The following is a 19,665-nucleotide window of genomic DNA, read 5'->3' on the forward strand; positions in this document are numbered from 1 at the left end:
TCACCTCACAGGGCATTTAAAGGAGGAAAACACAGCCACTTTATCTGGGTAACCAAACAGGAACCGAAGCCTTCCTAACTCTAATCCTAACCCTGGCTGCTTGTAAACCTGTCGAACTGTATGGAGGCGACCGGTAACATTTTTCCACCACATCTTTTGTCCCTTTCCTTCACTCCTGTGCTCTCGATTCGGGCCCTGATCTTGCAGTCAGTACCATCAAGACACATCCTTGGGCATGAGGCAGAGCCTCCCTGAAGCTAGCATGACACTGGAAACAAGGAAGGACATAGGACTGGGGGACTAGTTTAGAGGCGTGCTAGCTTGGGAGCCTGATCTCTACACCCGTGCGAGATGTATCAAAACAAGGCAAATGATACTAAATCCAAAATGGACACTGCTTTACATCTCTGCTGATGCAGCACAGGACCACAGCTGTGTAGTGCTTACCTGGAGTGGTAGGACTGATGCCAAGGGGTGCCAAGCATACCCTGAGATATTTGCATCATGCTGGGATCGGGTTGGTTCTCCGCAAGTTTGCTTGAATGCCAGGAGTGAGGTCGGCCTGGAGTTTCACTCCGCCTAGGTAAAAGCAGAAGGATTTTGCGCATCAGCAATAGGTCAGCTCTTCCAAGGAAGATGAATGTGAAGTAACACCAAAAGCCACATATAAAATTGTTCGTGCTCACTTCTGTTTCACTGCAAGTTCTTGTCTCTTCCAAGCAAATCAAGAAGTAATCATGCACAGTTCCCGACATTCACACAACACGCTCCCCCTCATATTTGCAAGGCAACAGGCATGGGCAGACAAGCGGGTTATCGCTGAATGCGGGGGGTCTTCCCCTCTACCTCCCAGCCAGAAGCCTTACCCCTCAGGGACGAGCCTGGGGGCCCATTCACAGGGACCAGTTTACAGGCTGGGCTGCGTGTGGACTCCCACACGACGCACCAAGCGGGGCGGCTGCATGTGATTCTTACAGATGCTGAAGGAGCGCTTTTCTCAAAAGGTTCCCTTCATTTTAAAGTGACGGCTGGCAAGGTCATCTAAAGAATCAAATACCATGAGGGGGTGGAAGCCCGCACAATGCTGTTTTGATCTCTCCTCAGTGCTGATAAAAATGCAGGAAGAGACGTGACAACCAAGTGCCAGCAATGTGCGTCCTTCGCATCCCCCAGGGCCTTGCAGCCGGCCAGCTGTCCCCCTGCAGCGTGTGAGCCTGGGTGCGTCCCCAGGCATGGCACGGCTGGCCTTCGGTTGCTTCAGTCACCAACGCTAAGGAAGGCCTCCTTCAGCTCTTAGGAGGAAAAAAAAAACACCGACAACCTTATTTAAAGCACATAATGGTGCAATGGAAAGTCAAAGCAGGGGATTAGCGATCAAGTACCCTGAACACGCCACACAGACTGTCCTTCGCCCCAGTCTTTGTCCTAATCCTCCCTCTGCTCTCCGAGGGGCATCTCTCCCCCTGCTCTAGCACTCGTCTCCGCAGTTTCTAACTCTTCCTGTGAGAACAAGGAGCAGCACTGGACCTGTGTACCACTGAAGTCCCAAATGTGACACCTGCAGGACAACCTCGACTACCTATAAAGCATAAACGCGAAAGGAGGACATGATGCATCTTTAAAGTCTTTGTCTCACTGAAAATTTCACAGCACAGCACGTCCTGAATACCTCGGTAAATAGATTAAAATACCCTCTGCAGATGTAAACCAGACACCGAAAGAGGACTCTCCTAGTACTGCCTAAGATTGCGAAAGGAAACGAAAGGAAAATGTAGAAAGTAAAAAATGATTGTTAGGGTCAGATCCTTTACTAGCACAAGTTAACACTGGCACCAGCTGATGTTCTGCAACACGGAAAAGCATTAGCAGAAAGTGAGAGGTAGAACCATTTCACCAGTAGGTTTTCCATACAGATTTCAGAAGCACAGGTCATTCTCTCATCACCAGCTAAAGGAAGAAAGAAAAAGGGACATTCTTTTCCTTTTAACATGTGTTGTGACAGGATTGTCTTAAGGAAAGCTGAACTGGAGGTTTACAGACGGCGAGCTGAACCGAGCACCGTTTTACCATTACCTGTGTAGGTGTGTTTAAAACAGAGCTCTTTTGTTAGGTTCCTTGCCCAGAGAAACAAGGAAGCTGAACGCTGCCGGATGGGAAGTTGACAAAACTTTATTAAGAATAACCCGCATTCTTGCCTTTTCCGTCGCAGAGATTTAAAGACTTTCTTCGTACTTTCAAGGAGTACGAGCCCCCAGCACTATTTTTTTGCTTGGGAAAGCACACTGAATGATCACAAGTAAAACACGTTATCCCTTGATTTGATCACTAAAAAGCTGCAAGGGAGCTGCGTAGCCAATCTTCCGAGCCACAAGTATTTTAAACCCTTTTGGTCGATATCCTTGTAATAATACAACACGTGGACAGCGAAGCTATGAATTTAAGTCAGAAGACATGCCGTACCAGCTCAGTGCAGGATAACCTTGCATTGTTTCCACACCTACCTGATCCTGGAAACGTGGATTAAGGGTAACCGAATCTTAGCCGAGCTTAAGCCAAGAGAGGAAGCGCTGCGGCACACATGATCTCCAGCTAATGTTGCAGACTCACGCAGGTGATCTCCAAGGAGGCGGCAGGATGGAAGTATGGAGGGTCTCTGCGCACACGTGTGCACCGGAAGGCAGAGAACAGGGGGCCTGATCCAGTCTCCACTGAATCAACTGAAAGACTCTCCTTGAGATGGAGCTCCGAGGTTGTAAAAGGAAGGCACAGCCGATGCTGCCAGTGCCCGTGTGTGGGGTGTTGGGGGAACACCAAGAAGTTCCTAGCTTCAGCCTTCTGTAACACCTGAAAATAGCACCTTGCTTCACCCTACTTCCTTAAGCTTAGTTTATAATTATGATGGCCTAATTAGGGAAAAGGACTGGAACTGGAGTGCGATATGACAGTGAGCACCACAGTGTCTAAAGGAGAACAGCTATCTCCCGTTACAGATGGAGGGGGAGCTGGACATGTTTAATCTGCCAATTTTGCAACAGCTTTTGGTTACACTTACTTTACTGCACAGCACAACTTTCAGGAAGCAATAAAAACCAGTGCAAGATTAAACTCTTTTTGGCCCGTGGGGCAGAACTGTTTTTGTAAAGCCCACAACGTCAGATCCTGATTCATCCCAGACAAACTGGCTGAGTGATAAAACTTGCAAATGCAGCAGCTAATTCCTGACTTGAGTAAAGACAAATAAATCATTAGATCTTTAACTGGTAGAAATTGGGTGTAGCTCAGTAGCTCCGCCTTCAACAAAACCAGGAGCAACAGCTGACGCTTTGTTCCAGGAGGTTGTAGGATTTCAAAATGCAGAACTGTAATAATAATAATAACAACAACAATAACAATAATAACAAAATGACCTCGTCCCCTTATCCTTTATACTAGTTCCTCAAGGGCTGCACCTGTACCATAGTCGCGAAAGCATCTGGACAATCTCATTACTGAAAAATTCTCCACTTCAGAAAATGGAGAAAGTGATCCCTCTGTTGTAAATGCCAAGGCTGGAAAAGAGACTCCCGGTTCCTCATGGACACCTCCAGTGATCAGATAACCTGGGCATCCAGGTCAGGCTGGCATCATGACAAATGCCTCAGAGCAAAGATACCAGAGAAACCAGTGGACCTTGCTGCCATGCTGGCATCTAAATAGGCTCCACGGCAGCTGTAACACTGATTACGTACCAGATACTGCCAAATTCACACCGTAATCTGGGAAAGGAAAGGGAAAAGAATAGTCTTTAATCTTGCCCAGCTGCTGTTATCTGGGTGCTCCTTGTTTCTATACTAGTCACAGCATTTTCAGACAGAAACGTGACCGGCACATTAGCAGTCTCCTCTAACGCGGTCTGGCAAAGGCTTGATGCAGTCTGGGCTGCGAGGACCATACTGACATTTCTGAGGCCCTTTACCATTAATAGCTCTTTAGCCCTCTCTTATTAGGAAGAGCTGAGCGTGTTCTTCTCTGTAATCTGTGTAGATTTTTTTATGCTTTGTATGCAAAACAGTAATGGAACTTTATAAAGATACTTTGGCACTAACTCTACAAATGAATCAGCACCTAAAGACCAGCCATCTGAAGCTTTCTTCACAGTATAACTGAAAGGTTGACTTATCTTTTTCCCAAGGTTACAAACTAAAACCATCCAAAACAATGTATTCAGTCTAATTTCCATTCTTTACATACTGTTCTCACTGATGCCAGAGTACATGCACAACCTGAGCGCTTTGCAATTCAAATGTACTCCAGCCCAGTGTCCTCCAAGAGCACACAGATACTTCTGTGTAAAAAGGCCCGTCTTTAACCAAAGCAAACAACCTAGCTTCTTCAAATTGCCTTTTTCATTGTTTCTACATTTGCCTAGAAAAGTTTCCCTGTACCTAAACCTCCAAGTGGAGCAGTTTTGGGGGGAAAAAAGAAAAAAAAAAGAAAAGAAAAAGAGAAAAAGATGTTCAAATAACCCGTGCAGACTCCTCTGCTCCAGGTGTCCGACAGCAGCCTCCAGCACACTTTGGCTGAGGCCGAGGAGCACAGCAATACAGCAATACCGACCGCTGCTGCCACGACAAGAACTGCAGATGGATGACTGTCGTTATGCCCAATTTATGGCACTGGTTTCTATGTTAGGATGAGAAGCAGGAAGGAAGCAGTTCCCTCCCCTCACGTGCCATATCCTGGTCTTTCATGGAGCAGGATCCTGGGGCACATCATAGGAGGTACTTGCTGTGCAGATTAGACATAGCGTGAGAGTATCAAAGCAAGCTGCTGAAGCTAGAAGAGAAGGATTTCACATGGAAAGCACCTTCTCTTAGGAAACACAGGCTGAATTTTATCCTTGCAGACAGTAACAGGCTGTAACTCAGCCTTTTAGAAAGCTAATGAGGGAAAGAAGGGGAGGGGATATTGTGGCTGATCAATTAGCAACTCAGAGTCATCAATGCCCCAATGAACTGATCTACTTCTACTGCAACACACCCACAGAGCTTGCGGGGAGTTAAGTTTTCATCAGCCTCACGTCTGTCAAACACATCATCCAAGATGGCTGAAAAGAGACCATTTGTGAACAATTCTTCTTTTACCACTGACCTTGTGCTCATGTTTTCTCTGTCCCAGCAAGCTTCAAAATCCTCCTCAGCAGAGACGGGGAACGCTGAAGATAAAGGCAGCAAAACCTTTCAAGAAAAGCATCTCTCCCGAAGGAGCAGAATCCACCTGCGGATCCAGGCGGGAGCACCGGTCACTGGGACATATTCTCCATGACCTGCAGGGATGGTTTTGACTAGCTGCTGGTGTTAATGGGCCCAAAAAAGATGGGAAACATAGAGAAGAGACCTAAGGCCAAGAGGGTCACTCCGTGCCATCGCAGACAACCGCAATCCCTGTGGATGTGCTTTCCCCCAGCAGCCGTGTGGCCCAGGTGGCTGTGTGAGAGGTTCCCGGAGCTGGAAGGGATAGCCATGGCCTGGCCTGTTCCTCTGGGGAGGTGGGAAAGGACGGGGGCCCTGCAGCAGAGACCCTCCTCCTGTAGAAGAGAAGAAAGATTTGGATGCAAGTGCAAAGTTTGTGCCTCTCGGATCCGATCCCAGGCACTGAGTCACAAGAGAGAAAGCCAAGAAGGCAGCTGGCCATTCTTACCCTGTCATCCTCGCAGTGGTTAAGATTTCAAGCTAGTGATATTTCTAAACTAACAAAAAGTATATGGCAGAGGTAGTATGACCTGAGCCGCACCCCGATGCACGGTGCAGTAGGCTCTTTCTACATGGAGAGATCCTGATCATAGCAATTCATGTGTACCCTCCCAGGGTGACTGAGTACCTGCATCAATACAAAGCATAAACAACGATCTGAATTTTCACTGGTGCGGACCTGTCTCCAAGATGGCCACATCTAAAAGGAGCGCTAGCATAACAAGGATACGTTCTACAGACATCCTAAAGCGCTGCTGCAGTCCCTATGCCTAGCTATTAAGCAGGAGATGAAGGGAAAATTAAAGCACTCGGAAGCCTATTAGGATTTCGACAGAGCGAGGCCACAATCTACTCAAAGCAACGTCGCTCTTAATTAAGGTTCAGTCATGGTTCTAAAAATAAGCATAACAGATGAGGCCAATTAGAAAAAAGTCGGACCATAATGGCGTCAGCTTGATGTGTCTTTCATTGAATCTGTCTTTTTAGGCTCACAGAGCCGTCCTGCTCAATTCTGGGGCAGGAGAGATCTGGAGTGAGCTCTGTCCCTTCACAATTTTGACTAAAAAGAAGGAGAGCTCGTTAGAAAGACCAGAATTATATGAAATTATATTTCCTGTCACAGATCTTGGGCAAGAGTGTCTCCTCACCTATAAAGGAAAGGGAGAGTCGCACCCCCCACCCCTCTTTATGCTCAGATTAAAACCTTCCCTAAGTAAAAAACACACTGAAAAACCCCTCACTTCAGAACACTTAGGTGAAATGTGTGAATATTCTCATAACAGTACACAACCTTCTATTCCACAATATGTTAATCCCTGCAGCTTCTAGAGGACAACTCCCCACCCAGCGAATCCCTTCAGAGTATCTCACAGTTTTTAGCAGTCCCAGTCTTAAAAAAAAAAAAAAACAAACAAACCTCGAGAAAAATACCCCAGGCAAGTTCAGGGCTCTACCCCAGACCAGTCTGGCCTCACTTCTCTCTCTGGTCCCTCTCCCAGTGGCATAGGCAGATGTCATGCCCGCACGTTGCTTCCAGTTGACGTGTCAGACGCTGTTTTCCCCTTTGATGAGCACCACTTGGGCTGTCTGGGTAGCATCAGACCAGGCCCTGAGTGCCACGTCAGAACTGGGAGACAGGTACTGAGCTCCCTAAAGTCTCTCTGGGGCGAGGAAGCAGAGAATCAGAGGCTTCTGCTCAGGTTCCCTACCATTACCATCGCCGACTCTCACCATATCACTGGAAAGAAAAGCTCTGTGTGAAAGCAGAGACGACAACCACGTATGTGGATGTACATACAGATTTTTTCTACCGTTCTTCTCAACTCCACATGCAAGAAACAGCCTGTCTCTCTTCCTCCTCTTCGCTCCCTGGCACCAAAAGCAGGCAGAGAAAAATGGTGCAGAAAGATTATTTCGTGGGTGGGAATGACCAAGGGCACAGCAATGTTCATCACGCTGCCTCTGGTAAGGGCCAAGGTGTGGATGGCTGTGGATTCTTGAAAGTGTCAAGTGCTGCAGCAAAATTTGCCAGAGTTTGCAGGTGACGAAAGATGGCTTTTCTTGAAAGGAACGCTCTCCACCCCAAGCTGCAGAAGGAAGTGCTGGGCTCGCTCAGAGGTGATGGCAGCTATGAGCAACGGTCACTCCTTAGTTGAACTCAGGAACAGTCAAACATTGTAATTAATGATTATTGGTCTTGCATGTCACACCTCTGTGTTATCACATTTCTTTGGTAACCCCCAGGCTGTCTTATCCAAGAACGGGGTATTTATCCATTTTCCAGAAAAGGAAACAAAGGCCTCGAGAGGTGAAGTGACTTACACAAAATCACCCAACGGGCCTACCGCAGAGTGCAGTGCTAAGAACTTGGCCGTGCACTGCTGCTTCATTTTCCCTTTGCCCAAGCATATGTCTGACAGGCAATATTTAGATTGAAGACTTTGCCCTACACAAAGAAAGGGTCCCACTGACATTCCCTGACACTAACCAGACAACAGGCTCGAATAGGAACAGCGAGGCTTTGGTTATTAGTGCGAGAGGTGATGTATACAAGCTTCATTCTGGTTGATAACTGGATTCAAGGACTTTGTCCTACCGGGATCTTCTGACAGCTTTCTTTTTTAAAGAAAGCATTACCAAGCAACACGATAAGTATGATTCAAATTGCAAAATAAAGGGTATTTCAGATCTCTATTTTGAGAAAGTACTGGCCGCCAGGATAGTCCGTCTGCACCGTTCGCACAGGGCTCCGGCTTAGACACGTGGAAGCCAAGACAGCCTCCTGCCTGGTACTTAGAACATGTGTAGGCTAGAATGAGGAGCTGGTGAGCACTGGATTAAAGACCCTCTGCAACTTTCCTCTTCTTGCTACAATTTTACTCTGTTTCCTTTGCTGGAAAAAGAGGAAGAAAAAACAGATATGGAAAAGAGACAGCTGACGAACTTACAGTCTTTGAGAAGGACCCTATTATTTCCTGTCTTCTCCAGGCATTCACATCATCTCTCAGAGCATGGGCAGAAAATCTCAGCAGCCAGACTCTACAGTGGCTTCCCCTGCCCGTGGCTTTGCAGAAGTCACAGAGCCGCATTGATTTATCCGTATTGATGAATTGGCCCAACGGGCTTAATTCAAATAATTTTTCCCCATTCTTCTCCAGTCAGTAAATTAGTTAAAAAGACAGAAAAACAAGCATAGTTTAGATTCTTTCGCACCCTGATATCAAACACACAGCAACTTGCAACAGGAGAGACTTAGAAACAATGGAAGGAATGTGTTTTCCTAGTCTCGTTCAGTGCTTTGGAGGAACTCGGTGGCTGGCAGCAGAAACACTGCCCTGTGAGCCTGATTATCCAAACGTAACGTGGACAATGAGTCACGACAGGTAACCAAGGCGATTTTGAGGGCAAGCGTTTCAGACAGTAGCTGGGTCCTCCTCTGAGTTACGGGGTTACAAATCACAAGCAACGCTAGTAAACTCAGCACCAAAGTGCTAATGTAGAAATGACGAATGGGAGAGAAGAAGAAGGTCCTTTAGGTCCGTGTGCTGAATGTATGTACATGTATACACACATTCGGGGGGGGGGAGGGGGATCCGCTCACAAACAGACTGCTTGCTGAGGTACTGCAAGGAAAAAAAAAGGCAAAGGGTACCAAGGGGAGTTTAAACTTTTAGCTAGTCAGGTGAACTCCTGATTTACTCCCAGCTGGGAATTCACCTTCCCGCTGTTCCTGCAGGGAGCAGGTGGGATAGGTGGCCATCCTTGAGTACATCACTGGGACTTACACCAGTGGGGCAAGTGAAACAGCAAATCTGCAGTGATCTAACACAATTCCAGCCACAGAACAGTTAACGAACCTGTCCTCTCCCTCAGGGAAACTTTTAATCACTTCGATAATAAACATTTTTTTGGTGAAAGACACCCCTGCATCTGGATTTCTAGACCTAATTCTTCCCTCCTTCTCACCTCAGATTGCCCTTTACCGACAGCTAGAGCTGTAGTAACGTGGCTGCACTGGCTGGCAATACCACCCTGGCCTTGTTTATTTTGCGCAGCGGAGGAAATGAGGCAAGCTTCAGGGAGTAATCGTTGCATGTACGCTCGGGAGGGTGAACTGCAGACTGGTGCTGTGCTGCTCCTTTCCATAGATGCTCAACTGCAACAACACCTGAGAAACCGGTCCTGAGCTCTGGATGTTCCCTTTGACTAAGGACATTCATTCATCACCCCAAATTTCAGAAACTGATCGGGACCGCTGACAGCCCGTCACCTTCATCGCCTAGGGTGAGTCTGCGGAAAGTACACAAGCAGGGGAATTGCACCCGCTGCTATGGCCAAAGCAAAGGCCGCTGAGTCTGAAACACCCTCCCACACTCAAATTCTTACACATTAAAGCAACTTCCTGTTTGTAACCAAAGCTTCAGCCCGAGTTAAACTGAGATATGCAGACACAGCCTCCGACACTGCCGGAAAAGTCAAGCAAAACATTGGCTCTGCATCCAAAGACAAATTAATCCAAGTGAAACGCTAAACTTTGGAGCTTCTGCAAAGATCTGCTACTAGAGGGATTCACAGAGGGCATATGCTGAATAACTCATTGCTTTCGGAAGGTGGTGGATGTATGGGAGCTTCTTTCCCAAAATCTCTGTGGGTCACATACCTCAGGAACTGCAGAGTCCCACACCCCAGTCAGAGATAAATCTCTCCCTGATAAAACTAGCTTGAGGAGAGATTTCAGCCTCTAAAATCTGCTCCGTCTGAGAGATATAAGCTATGGTGCAAATCTTCATCTGGAGAAAAGCAATACAAATGTAGTGAGGTTACACATATGAACACTGGCGGAAGAGCTGAGCCCTTTCTCCTCCTTTTGCAGCCTCCCAGGCTGTGCAGGGTCAGCATCCGTAACTGTTTGCAGTGGCTAAAAGCTGGAGCAACTCCACTGAGGTCAGTGAGTTTGCTCCAGAAGTGCATCCTTGCTGGATAAGATCAGAACGTGATTTCACATGTCGCATTCCCTTCTCAGCTGCTCACTAACAGGCACCGGGCCACATTTCCTTCAGCTATAGGAAATCAGTGTAGCTTCTTGACTTCAAATAAGTCAAGGTCTAGCCTGAACGCAATGTTGCCAATAAAAGTCACTGCTTTGACTTCATGGTGCAAATCTCAGAAGACTGAGACACAAAAACCTATGAGGTCACCCAGATTACCACCTGACTCATTTAAGAGGCTCTTTTAATGCCAGCAAAAGCTTTGCCTGCATAAATGCTGTAGGATTTGGTCCTAAACTGCATGGACAAAGGCAAGAAAGCAGGCTCTGCCACAACACTGGCCGATCCAGAGCAATTCAGGAAACTGACTTCTGGAGACATTTAATCATTTAAAAATGCAGATAGGCACTCAGCAGGGTTGTCATGAATGCCAAACTCCCACTGAAACTCACAGACTTGGAAGAAGCCAGGTGATTTTGGAAAGCCAGGCACCTAAAGCTGGGGAGCCACAGCAGGCTTACACCACTTCTGTGGAGATATTTTGGTCCAGCACCTCTGATAACCTTTACCACCCCTGACAAAAGTTTTTGAGGAGAAAGGACACCTCTTCCAGGACTCCTTCTCAGTGAGTCACCCTCAGGCATACTGGCAGCCAATGCAGTAACTATTTTACACCCAGCCCTATGTAGATGTTCCTGACATCCAGCAACGTTGATGCTTGACTCAAGGCCCAAAAGGTGAATTCATTTCCCTGGCACCATGCTGAGGGCAAGGAAGCCTTGGGAAAAGGTGGGCGTGAGGTTAAGAAACTGTCCTGGACCTCTTTCACCACCTAACGCTGCAGGCGCTGGGGATTCACGCTGCTCTGCTCCAGCATTACTGCTGCCCTCACTCCCGCAAGAGGGAAGCGGAGTTTGCCAGCCGCTCTCCAAGAACAGCAGCCACAAGACACACACAGCAGACAGGGACACAGATACACGCATTCCCACCTGGTCTTCAGCCGTAACTTAACTCCTCCTGACCACGTGGTTTTGCTGGGCTGAAAGTCAGTGGTCACACAGTCCGGACTGAGTGGGCTGGGAGACAGGTCGGCGCATCCCGTTGCTGCATGTGTGTCCCTGTCAAAAGAAACCGAGGCCACGTAAACATCAACACACAAAAAACTCAGACCTCGTATCCTACATTTAATAAGGATTTTAGGAAAGAAGGCAATACACAGACCCAGGGGCATCAGTCTAGTTTTTAAAAAGCGTCACAGAAAGCCACGTGTATCCCTTTTCTTCTCTATGTTTTTGTCCAGGCGGGCTCTAAGGGTGAAATTTTGCTCTCCTTTATACCTAGGCAGTGCTCAGCCCCTGCGGGTGCCCCTCACGACCATTTTGGAGGAGCTGCACAATACCGCAGCACTGCTTCTCGGAACGCTGGAGAGAGATCAGCTCCAGCATCCACGGCACAAAACTCATTATCCTACACCTTCATTTTGGGACTCTAAATCCCTAAGTGTGGAGTTCAGGGGTTCCACTGTGGGATATGCCCTTTCCACACCTCACCACCTTACGAGAGCTCAGGGAACGCTCTGAACACACAAGAGAAAAGCTAAGAGAAAGGTCCACACAGTGAGAGCAAGAAAGAGAAGCCTATCCCCCCCTTTACTGATATTTCCACAAAGTTAGCAAACAAATATTTACCCCGCTTCATCACACGCATGCAGAAGTCACACAAACATCGTGTAACCATCACTTCAGCTCCTTCCTTCCCCCAGGCACAGGAGAGCCTGAAACGAGCCAGTATTCCCACTTGCTCCCATTTTTAGCACTGAAACGCGGGAGAGATTTGAAATTTCTGCTTGTTCAAGGAACCCCCACGCTGAATAAAAGCGCGTCTGAAAGGACCCCCTCCGTGCCTCCCTCGGCCCGCAGCGGGCCGTGGCCCGAGGTGCGCTGTAATTGCCTCTTGTTGTGTGCTTAGCGCGCTGCAGGCTGAGCGCACATGCCGGCATCTGGGGCTTTGGATAGCTGAGATGGCTTGGATGCCATTCCGGTGAGAGGCCAGCCGTCTTTGTGTCCGGCTGGGTCCTCCCCCACGCTCCCTCCCCAAGCCCCCACGTGCCAGGCAGGAATGTTAAGCCTCACATTGCGGATGAGATATACCAGGGAAGCGCAGCAGCACTTTCACCTAGATTAGGGAAAGCGACTGGTCCGGAACGGCCTTTTTGCTTGCCCTGCTTATCTTCATCCAAATTTTACCCTAAATCCTGCCTTAGCTGCCTTTTCTTTCCATGTGCCAAATCCCATTCTGCTTTGTCTCTGCCACCCCTCTCCTCTGAGATGATGTCAAGCCTCTCATCAAACTAGAAGGATCTCCCTCCCTGCTCCTGTACCAGCCTTGCTATGTACTCCTTTACTGCAGCCCTGTGAAGTGCCAATACCGTTAACTGCTCTAATTCTCTTTGCTTACCAAGTTTACCATGAAAAATTACTAATTTTTAGAGGAGATTTCACTGCAAGATAGAGAAAGGACAGAAGGCCTGCTACCCATTAGGATTGAAAAGATTGTACATAAACATCTTGTATGTACAAAGAGGTATACAATTTTGTAAGCAAAATATATTTACGGCTGTAGTGTTTAGAGGACAAAGTCCTCCGTTTAAGGCTTTGTATGGAAACACTGGAGAGATGGTCCCAGCCACAAAGAACTGCACTTCTGTCCCTACAACACTGCTGCTGAGAGGTTTCTGTGACGAGGGGCCCCACAAAGCCCCTGGGAGTGTTTAAGCACAGCTCAAATTCGTGGCAAGGCTGCTGCGTATCGTGCTGAAGCCTAATGAGGTGTCTCGCTGACAGCGTCATGGCAGGATCCCATTAGAGGGGAAAGGATCTCAGCAGAGGCACTTGTCTTAACTCCGGGATAAATCCTGACCTCCCTACTCAGGCCTCATTTCCCACGCAGGCAACTACCAGCCCTTACACCTCCCTGGTTTGCTAACGGGGCCATGAAGAGAAGATAGAGTTTACCTGAAGATCCTTCACAGACAGTAGCGTGTTGGGGTGACACGACCTTAGTTTAAAGGGGAGAACAGGCACTTGGCTGTGACCGTACGTGCCTCATTGATTCGGGGTAACCCTTGCATGAGTCAGAACTGGTGGGTCAAAACTGGGGGCTGCCCAGCAGCTGTATTTGCAGAAGTGCCGATACCTGTGGCTCCTCCTGCTGATTTTGAGGGGCAATGCAGGTGCTGAGCCCTTTCGGAAAGTGCATCCGGATGTCCCAAAGTGCCGCCAACTGCCACGGCGCTATAACCCTCCTCACAACACCGAAACACGTACAAAGTCACGGCGATTTCTTTGAGACAATTCTCAGAGTGCTGTTTCAACCTGTTTGAAAGGAGACAGTGACACGGTAGAAGAAGATCTTTGCCGTGTTCATAGGAAACCTCCCTATTCGTTTCCTAAATAGCAGACTTTGGCTCTCCCAGGCTAGACAATAGCTGTACTCCTGCAGTGAGTAAAGCTGCTCATGTCTTCTCTCCGGTCAGCTATCTCCGAATTAGCCAATAACAATATTTAGGACTGGGAAATTGTCCCTGTGCCAAATACAGAAAAAAAGAGTAAGCAGCCTGAGAAACTGATATAAAGGAGTAAGTGCTTACGGCTTCCCCATCACTAGAGCCTAGTGATCTTTCAGCACTTAGGGTCTTCTTTTTTTTTAAAAAACAGCTTTCGAAACACGTGAAGAAAGCAAGAGACAACACAGACTCTAAACTCTGCTGCGAGCAGAGCTTTCTAAGTAAGTCACTTCCAAGCGTTCCTGTGTGGATCCACACAGATCTGACCCTCACAATCAGTGGCTACAAGCAGCGGGAGGGTAAGCAGCTTGGGTGTTCCCTCTCGCACAGTGAGAAACCCGTGCTTGCCAGCATGCATAACTTTGGGGTTTACCTCACAGAGACAAAGAAACGTTAATTAGTGTCTGCATGGGCTCTGGGGTTGTTGTTCGGGGGTAAGAAGGAAATGCAACTGAGTTTTTCCCGAGCCTCTTAAAAAACTATAATTACGGAGCTCTGTGTGGAACGGCGGGCTCAATAAGACATTGAAAACTAATCAGCCAGTCTATAAAAATCACCATTAATCAAGCCCAGTGGGGAACACAAGAGATAAGGATCCTTCCACCAGTGAAGCACACACACATCAGGGATGGAGCACAGCAGCCCGTCAGCAGCGGCCACCGCCGGGTGCTTTGCCAGAGAGGACGATACCCATGCAGGGGTGCCTCCAGCGAGAGCACAGCTGGCTGAGCAGGGAAAATACCTGAGGCCAGCATCAGGGCTGCAGGTGCAGAGGTGGAGACCTCCTCCGACCAGGACCCAAAAACCCAGCACCTTTCCTCCCCTTGCAGCTTTCCGCCTCATACTAAGTCAAGCGATCTGACTGCTTATCCCGGAAGATATCCTAAGTAATTTCTAAATCATTTTCTAAGGCAGCTCAATCTACCGCTCAGGAGTGTGCTAATCTCTATAAAGATACTTCTCCAACCATAAGATGGAAACAGCCACCCTAGTGCAAAGACGTTGAGGGCCTACCTTGCGTCTTGACTGTCGCCACTCAAGCCTTCTCCTTAGGGTGACCGCTCTCTAAAGCCCGAGCTGCCTCCCGACGGTGCAGCGTGCCGGCTCTCTGCAACAGCACCCAGCCCGCTGGGATGCTCTTTAAAGCTGGGGCTGCATTTTATTTCGGGATATTGCAAAGTGCCTCATCACAATTGCATAGCTAAAAAGTATCCCTGGCAAGGAGTGGCCTGCAGTTGTTCTTTTTGTTATCATGTTGTTTCTAAAGCTCGCAAGCGGGAGACAGGAAACCTAGCGCAGTCTATTTAAAACTCCTTTACCTCCCACCTGAGGCTGGCAGCTGCCTCTGAAATCCTTCCTTTTCTGCAAAGTTCATGTTTAATTATGAATTGTTATTTATACTTGCTGCTTCCATAGTGCCTTTGGTATTTAATACCACACATCTTAATGAGTAGCTGTACAAAGACACTCTGCTCAGCTTTTCCCTCATCTAAAAATATGGCCTGCTAGGATTTTTTTCTTGACGCTTGCTCAACAAACAGCGAAAGAATACAATAGTACAGATTTAAGCCTTTTTTAAAGAAAAGCCTGCTCCTCAGAAGTTTCATTGCCCCACAGCTTGGTCGCCTCTGCCTTGTGCAGAGAGCACCAGCCGCCAGAAGAAAGAGGCAGCACCTCTTAACCTACGCAGCAGTATCTCCTCTGCACATCCAGCACTGCCTTTTCTGAAGCAGACATCTGCGAAAGGTTCCCCTAGTTTTTACCACCCGTTTCAGAGCTCTACAAGAAAGCATGGGTGGCCTTATTTTACATTAATCAGCTCCCTACGAGACTGGTTTCCCTGTTGCTGCCATCTGATGTCTCATGTCCTTCCCAAGCTGCCACAATCCCTGCAGAACTCATTCGATGTTTTAGGGAGATCCTTTGCTTCTGACCATACACGACTCTGACCTCCTCTGGCTGTCTTATCTGCCTCCTGCGCTGACCTCCCATTACCTGCATACTTGAAACATTTCATACCATTTATCTTAACCTTTTGGGCTCTTGGCTCTTATTTCGCACTTTCTTTGGTCTTCCTTATCCTTACTTATAATCTCCACATTCCAGTACAGATTGGTTTCCTAAATCAAGCCTAGACAATAAGTGGGGGTGCGTGCCTCCGCCCAGCAGATCCCCCAACAATTACGTCTGAACCAGCTGACCAATTTCAGCCAGGGTCTGCAGAGATATTATTCTCAATGAATTAAAGTCCATGTTTGATAAAAATAGTTCCCTGCGTAATGGAAGTAGCATAAATCATTGCTCTCATCAAGGAAACGCTGCCGTGTGAGCTCAGCTGCCTGGCTACAATTCCCAAAGAGGAGAGAGATTTTAGTCAGGGAAGCTGTACAAAACCAAACTTCTGAAGTTTTGTCTGCTCGTAGCATTTGTTTTCCAGCACATCAGCCTTACATTTCTTCTGTCTGCACTACCATCCCATAGCCTGCTTTTCTGCTTAGCTGTCTGTAGTTCCAGGTAGGATACAGCTGAGACCATCCATAAACAGCACCTGGAACTATGTTTAAAAATGATTAATGGTTTTTTTTAGATTTTTCAAAACGGGTATTTTTCTAATGGTTCCACCTCTTGGAGTCACGATTACTTATTCTAAACTAACGCCAGGTTTGCTGCCACGGTAATAGAAAACCTAAGTCCCAGAGGATCAAACCCCCAAATGTTAATAGGTTTAGTAATTTTTAATGTCTCATTACCTCTAAGCCCAGTGTTATTCCTCGAAGAGAGGATGGAGCTTAAATTCTGATTTTTAAATCATTCGGGATTGACAGGAGGGTTTATAACCACTATCAGAATTAAAAGCTTTCCTAGAAAAATAACTGCTCACACACTGATGCTTCTGAAATTGAGATGAGAGCAAGGAACTCCTCTTCCAAGTTCTACAGCGATTTGTAGGCATTTGCTGATATTTTTTCCCTTTGTCTTAAAATCAGAACGTAAGAGGCAACCCTCCTCCACTACAGAAACATCAACAGCACAGCACAGACACGAAAATAAGGAGAAACAGCAACAAAGCAGAACTCGGCTCAGACAATCCTGCAAGGAGGGAGACGAAGGAGTTAAGGCTGCTGTTTTATCCTTATAGCACCCCGCGTTACACAATGTCACAGGGCGTCCTGAGATCCTCAGCTCAGCCAAGTGACATAAGGACAGTTCGGCAGCTTCACCTCTGGCTATCCTCATCCTGCAGGCTACAGGCAAGCTCTCAGCAGCTGATGAGCTGGAATTACGTCTCCTTGTGAATGAAAACGCCGCCTCCACGACAGTTCCCCATCTCTTGGCAAACAGCAAGCCTTCCTGCCTCCTCCATGCTATTAAGGAGAGGGATCCCCCCGAGCAGGGCTGCAGAAAGGGAGAGAGACCACGCTCATCCTGGGCACCGACCTTGTACGCGCCAGTGGGCATGCTGCTTTGCAGATCCTCCTGCTCCGCCTGAAGTGAAAAGACCGGATTGCTTACGTATTTCTTATTTTGTTACCTCCTGTGGCTAGTCCAGAAATAGCCTGTAATCCACCTATCTGTCACGCTCACAGAATCTCCTTTAGCTGAAGTGGAAGTGCCCTGTGCCCAGAGCACAAAGGCACAGGTCCTCTCCTGGACAGAGCACATGTGGGTCTTAGCTGGTGGTGGCAACGCCTGCTCGGCTTTGTTAGTCTGTGCTCATGAGACCCTCAAACCAGACAAAGAGCCAGGACCACTGGAAATACATGGACAAAACAATTTTTTCATCAGAAAAATTCTCATAAATTGAACTGAAACTTCTCGTTGGAGGGCATGCAGTTTGGACTAAAGCTTTTGCTGGGAAAAGTCTCTCAGTTCCTGGGTAAAATCTCCAGCCTGCCACTTAGGACACTCACCTGAGATGGGGAAGAGCCAGGTTCAAGTCCACAGTCTAATGAGGCAGATGAGGAATTCAAGGCCCTTTCATGGACACCTCAAAACGCAACAAGCTCTACCTGTGAAAACCCCTGGAAGGACTTTTTCATCCTAACGCAGAGCAAGACAGGTTTTGAAATCTCAATAAGCCTCACTGAGCACATGAATCTTGGGGCCGAGTTAGGTATTCTTCCCAGAGTTCTGCAGCAAGATCCAAGTCTCGAGTAGAAACAATAATATCCATGTCTTGGATTCAGATGGGTCAGTAAAGCTCAGGGAAAAAACCCACACAACTCAAAACCATTCAGAGTGCTGCTGGCTGCCACTTCTAAGAATCACGACTATTTAATACAAATTTTCTTGTATGCATCACAGGCACATGCACGTTGATATCTGTTAAGACAGGATTACTAGAGCTGATCTTCATGCCATAAGCCAATCACCAAAAGGGAAAAGAAGAAATTTTCCAGGAACAGAGCAGAGGTGGCTTGTGCTTTTCTAAATGCACAGGCCACTGCTTGAAGGCAAATTAAAGGGCTAAGAAATCACGGAGCTGTGTTGGGATGGCAAATTTTAGATGGATACATCTCACATTCAAGCACCCATCACTTTCAATCTAAGGGCTCCTACGCGGTCATGCCGAGCACGTGGTATTTCAGGGCAAAGAAACACAGAGGCCGAGAAGTCACTTGGAATTAATTCAGACTCACAGCTTTCCTACTAGGAGGGCTCTTCACTTAGGCAACTCCAACTTAAACAACTTCAATGAGCACTGACCTTCAGGTCCAGCGAGAAAAAAATCTAGAGAAAGGAGACCGCATTTTGACTGTGCAATACCATCTAGTCCCACTTGTCCAGTGTTTTTCTGGCTTTCCCTTCCCTCTGAGATTGGATGGGTTTTATTTGACCCGACCTCAATCCCACAATCTGGCTGCGCTATGTTTGCACAGACCCACACAAACGCACAAACAAGCTGCTTCGGCACTGTACCTGTTTGCAAGCAGAGATCTGAAAGGAGTATTCGCATTCATTTGGGTTCCTCACTTCATTTGGTATTGGCCAAGGGATCTTTGAGAAAATGAACTCTCTCTTTGTCTGTGAGAGAGACCTAATCCTCATTTTGCCCTGGAGGATTACTGGGTACTTAGAAAGGCACTCACATGCACATTTTTGGTTCGTGCCAGCTGCATTTGGGTCCACAATATGTAGCGTTCGCTTTGGTCTTTAGGTTTGACAATAGGCATTCCACTGCACCCAGACCTTGCCCCCAGAGACTGCCACCCTTTTAAAGACACTCGAAATCAACACTTTCTGAAATGTGGGCCTTTCCTTGCTTTGCATGAGTAGTTCGCCCTCAGACAGCGCGTGTGAATTCAGTGTGCAGGCAGGCAGCTGGGCACGCAGCCCTGACGACCAGAGTCTTTTCTTGTGCTGCCGAGCCAGCAGCCGGAGTGCATGGTTCCCTGCGTGGCCCTGCCAAAAAGACCTGGACTCTGGCTGGAAGGAAGAACCTGTAGGGCTGAGAGATTAGCTTTTATCCTGGCTTTTTGTCAATTCCTGGCTTTTTGTAATAGGAGTTTACGGTTATACTCAATTATAGCTTACTGTTTGTGCCACAGTACCACCCAGAGAGTCTGCCTGTTCAGGCACTGGAGCCCACCATTCCTGGGTTGTACACCCCCAGGAATGTACGCATTCGGGATGTAGTTCAATGGAAGTAAAGGACTCATCTTCAGCTGGTGTAAATTAGTACTGACTTGAGCAGCACTCTGCCTGCTCAGGGAAGATCTCACCTCCTCAGGAGGTGAGAATTGAGAGCTTACAACTGTCTTGGTCTGTCAAATGGTACCACCACAAAAAAGTGGAGTGCAATCCACCCGGCACCCTGACTCTACTTGTAAGTGAAATGCTTTCCTGCACCTTGCACTCAGACAGTTTTAACCCCTTTAGA

General features: G+C 47.6%; 1 protein-coding gene across 1 annotated transcript in view; it reads right to left on the reverse strand.

The window, feature by feature from the left end:
• SHROOM3 (shroom family member 3) overlaps positions 1-19,665 on the reverse strand; it is a 154,498-nt gene that overhangs the window by 21,684 nt on the left and 113,149 nt on the right. Inside the window, exons 3-4 of the mRNA XM_075150381.1 lie at positions 11,209-11,337; positions 448-579 (exon numbers count right to left, since the gene is read on the reverse strand). Of these exons, the coding sequence (XP_075006482.1) occupies positions 448-579; positions 11,209-11,337 (261 nt within the window). The remainder of the gene's footprint in view (positions 1-447; positions 580-11,208; positions 11,338-19,665) is intronic.

Source organism: Calonectris borealis, chromosome 4 (genome assembly GCF_964195595.1).
Source record: "Calonectris borealis chromosome 4, bCalBor7.hap1.2, whole genome shotgun sequence".
Classification (NCBI taxonomy): Eukaryota; Metazoa; Chordata; class Aves; order Procellariiformes; family Procellariidae; genus Calonectris; species Calonectris borealis.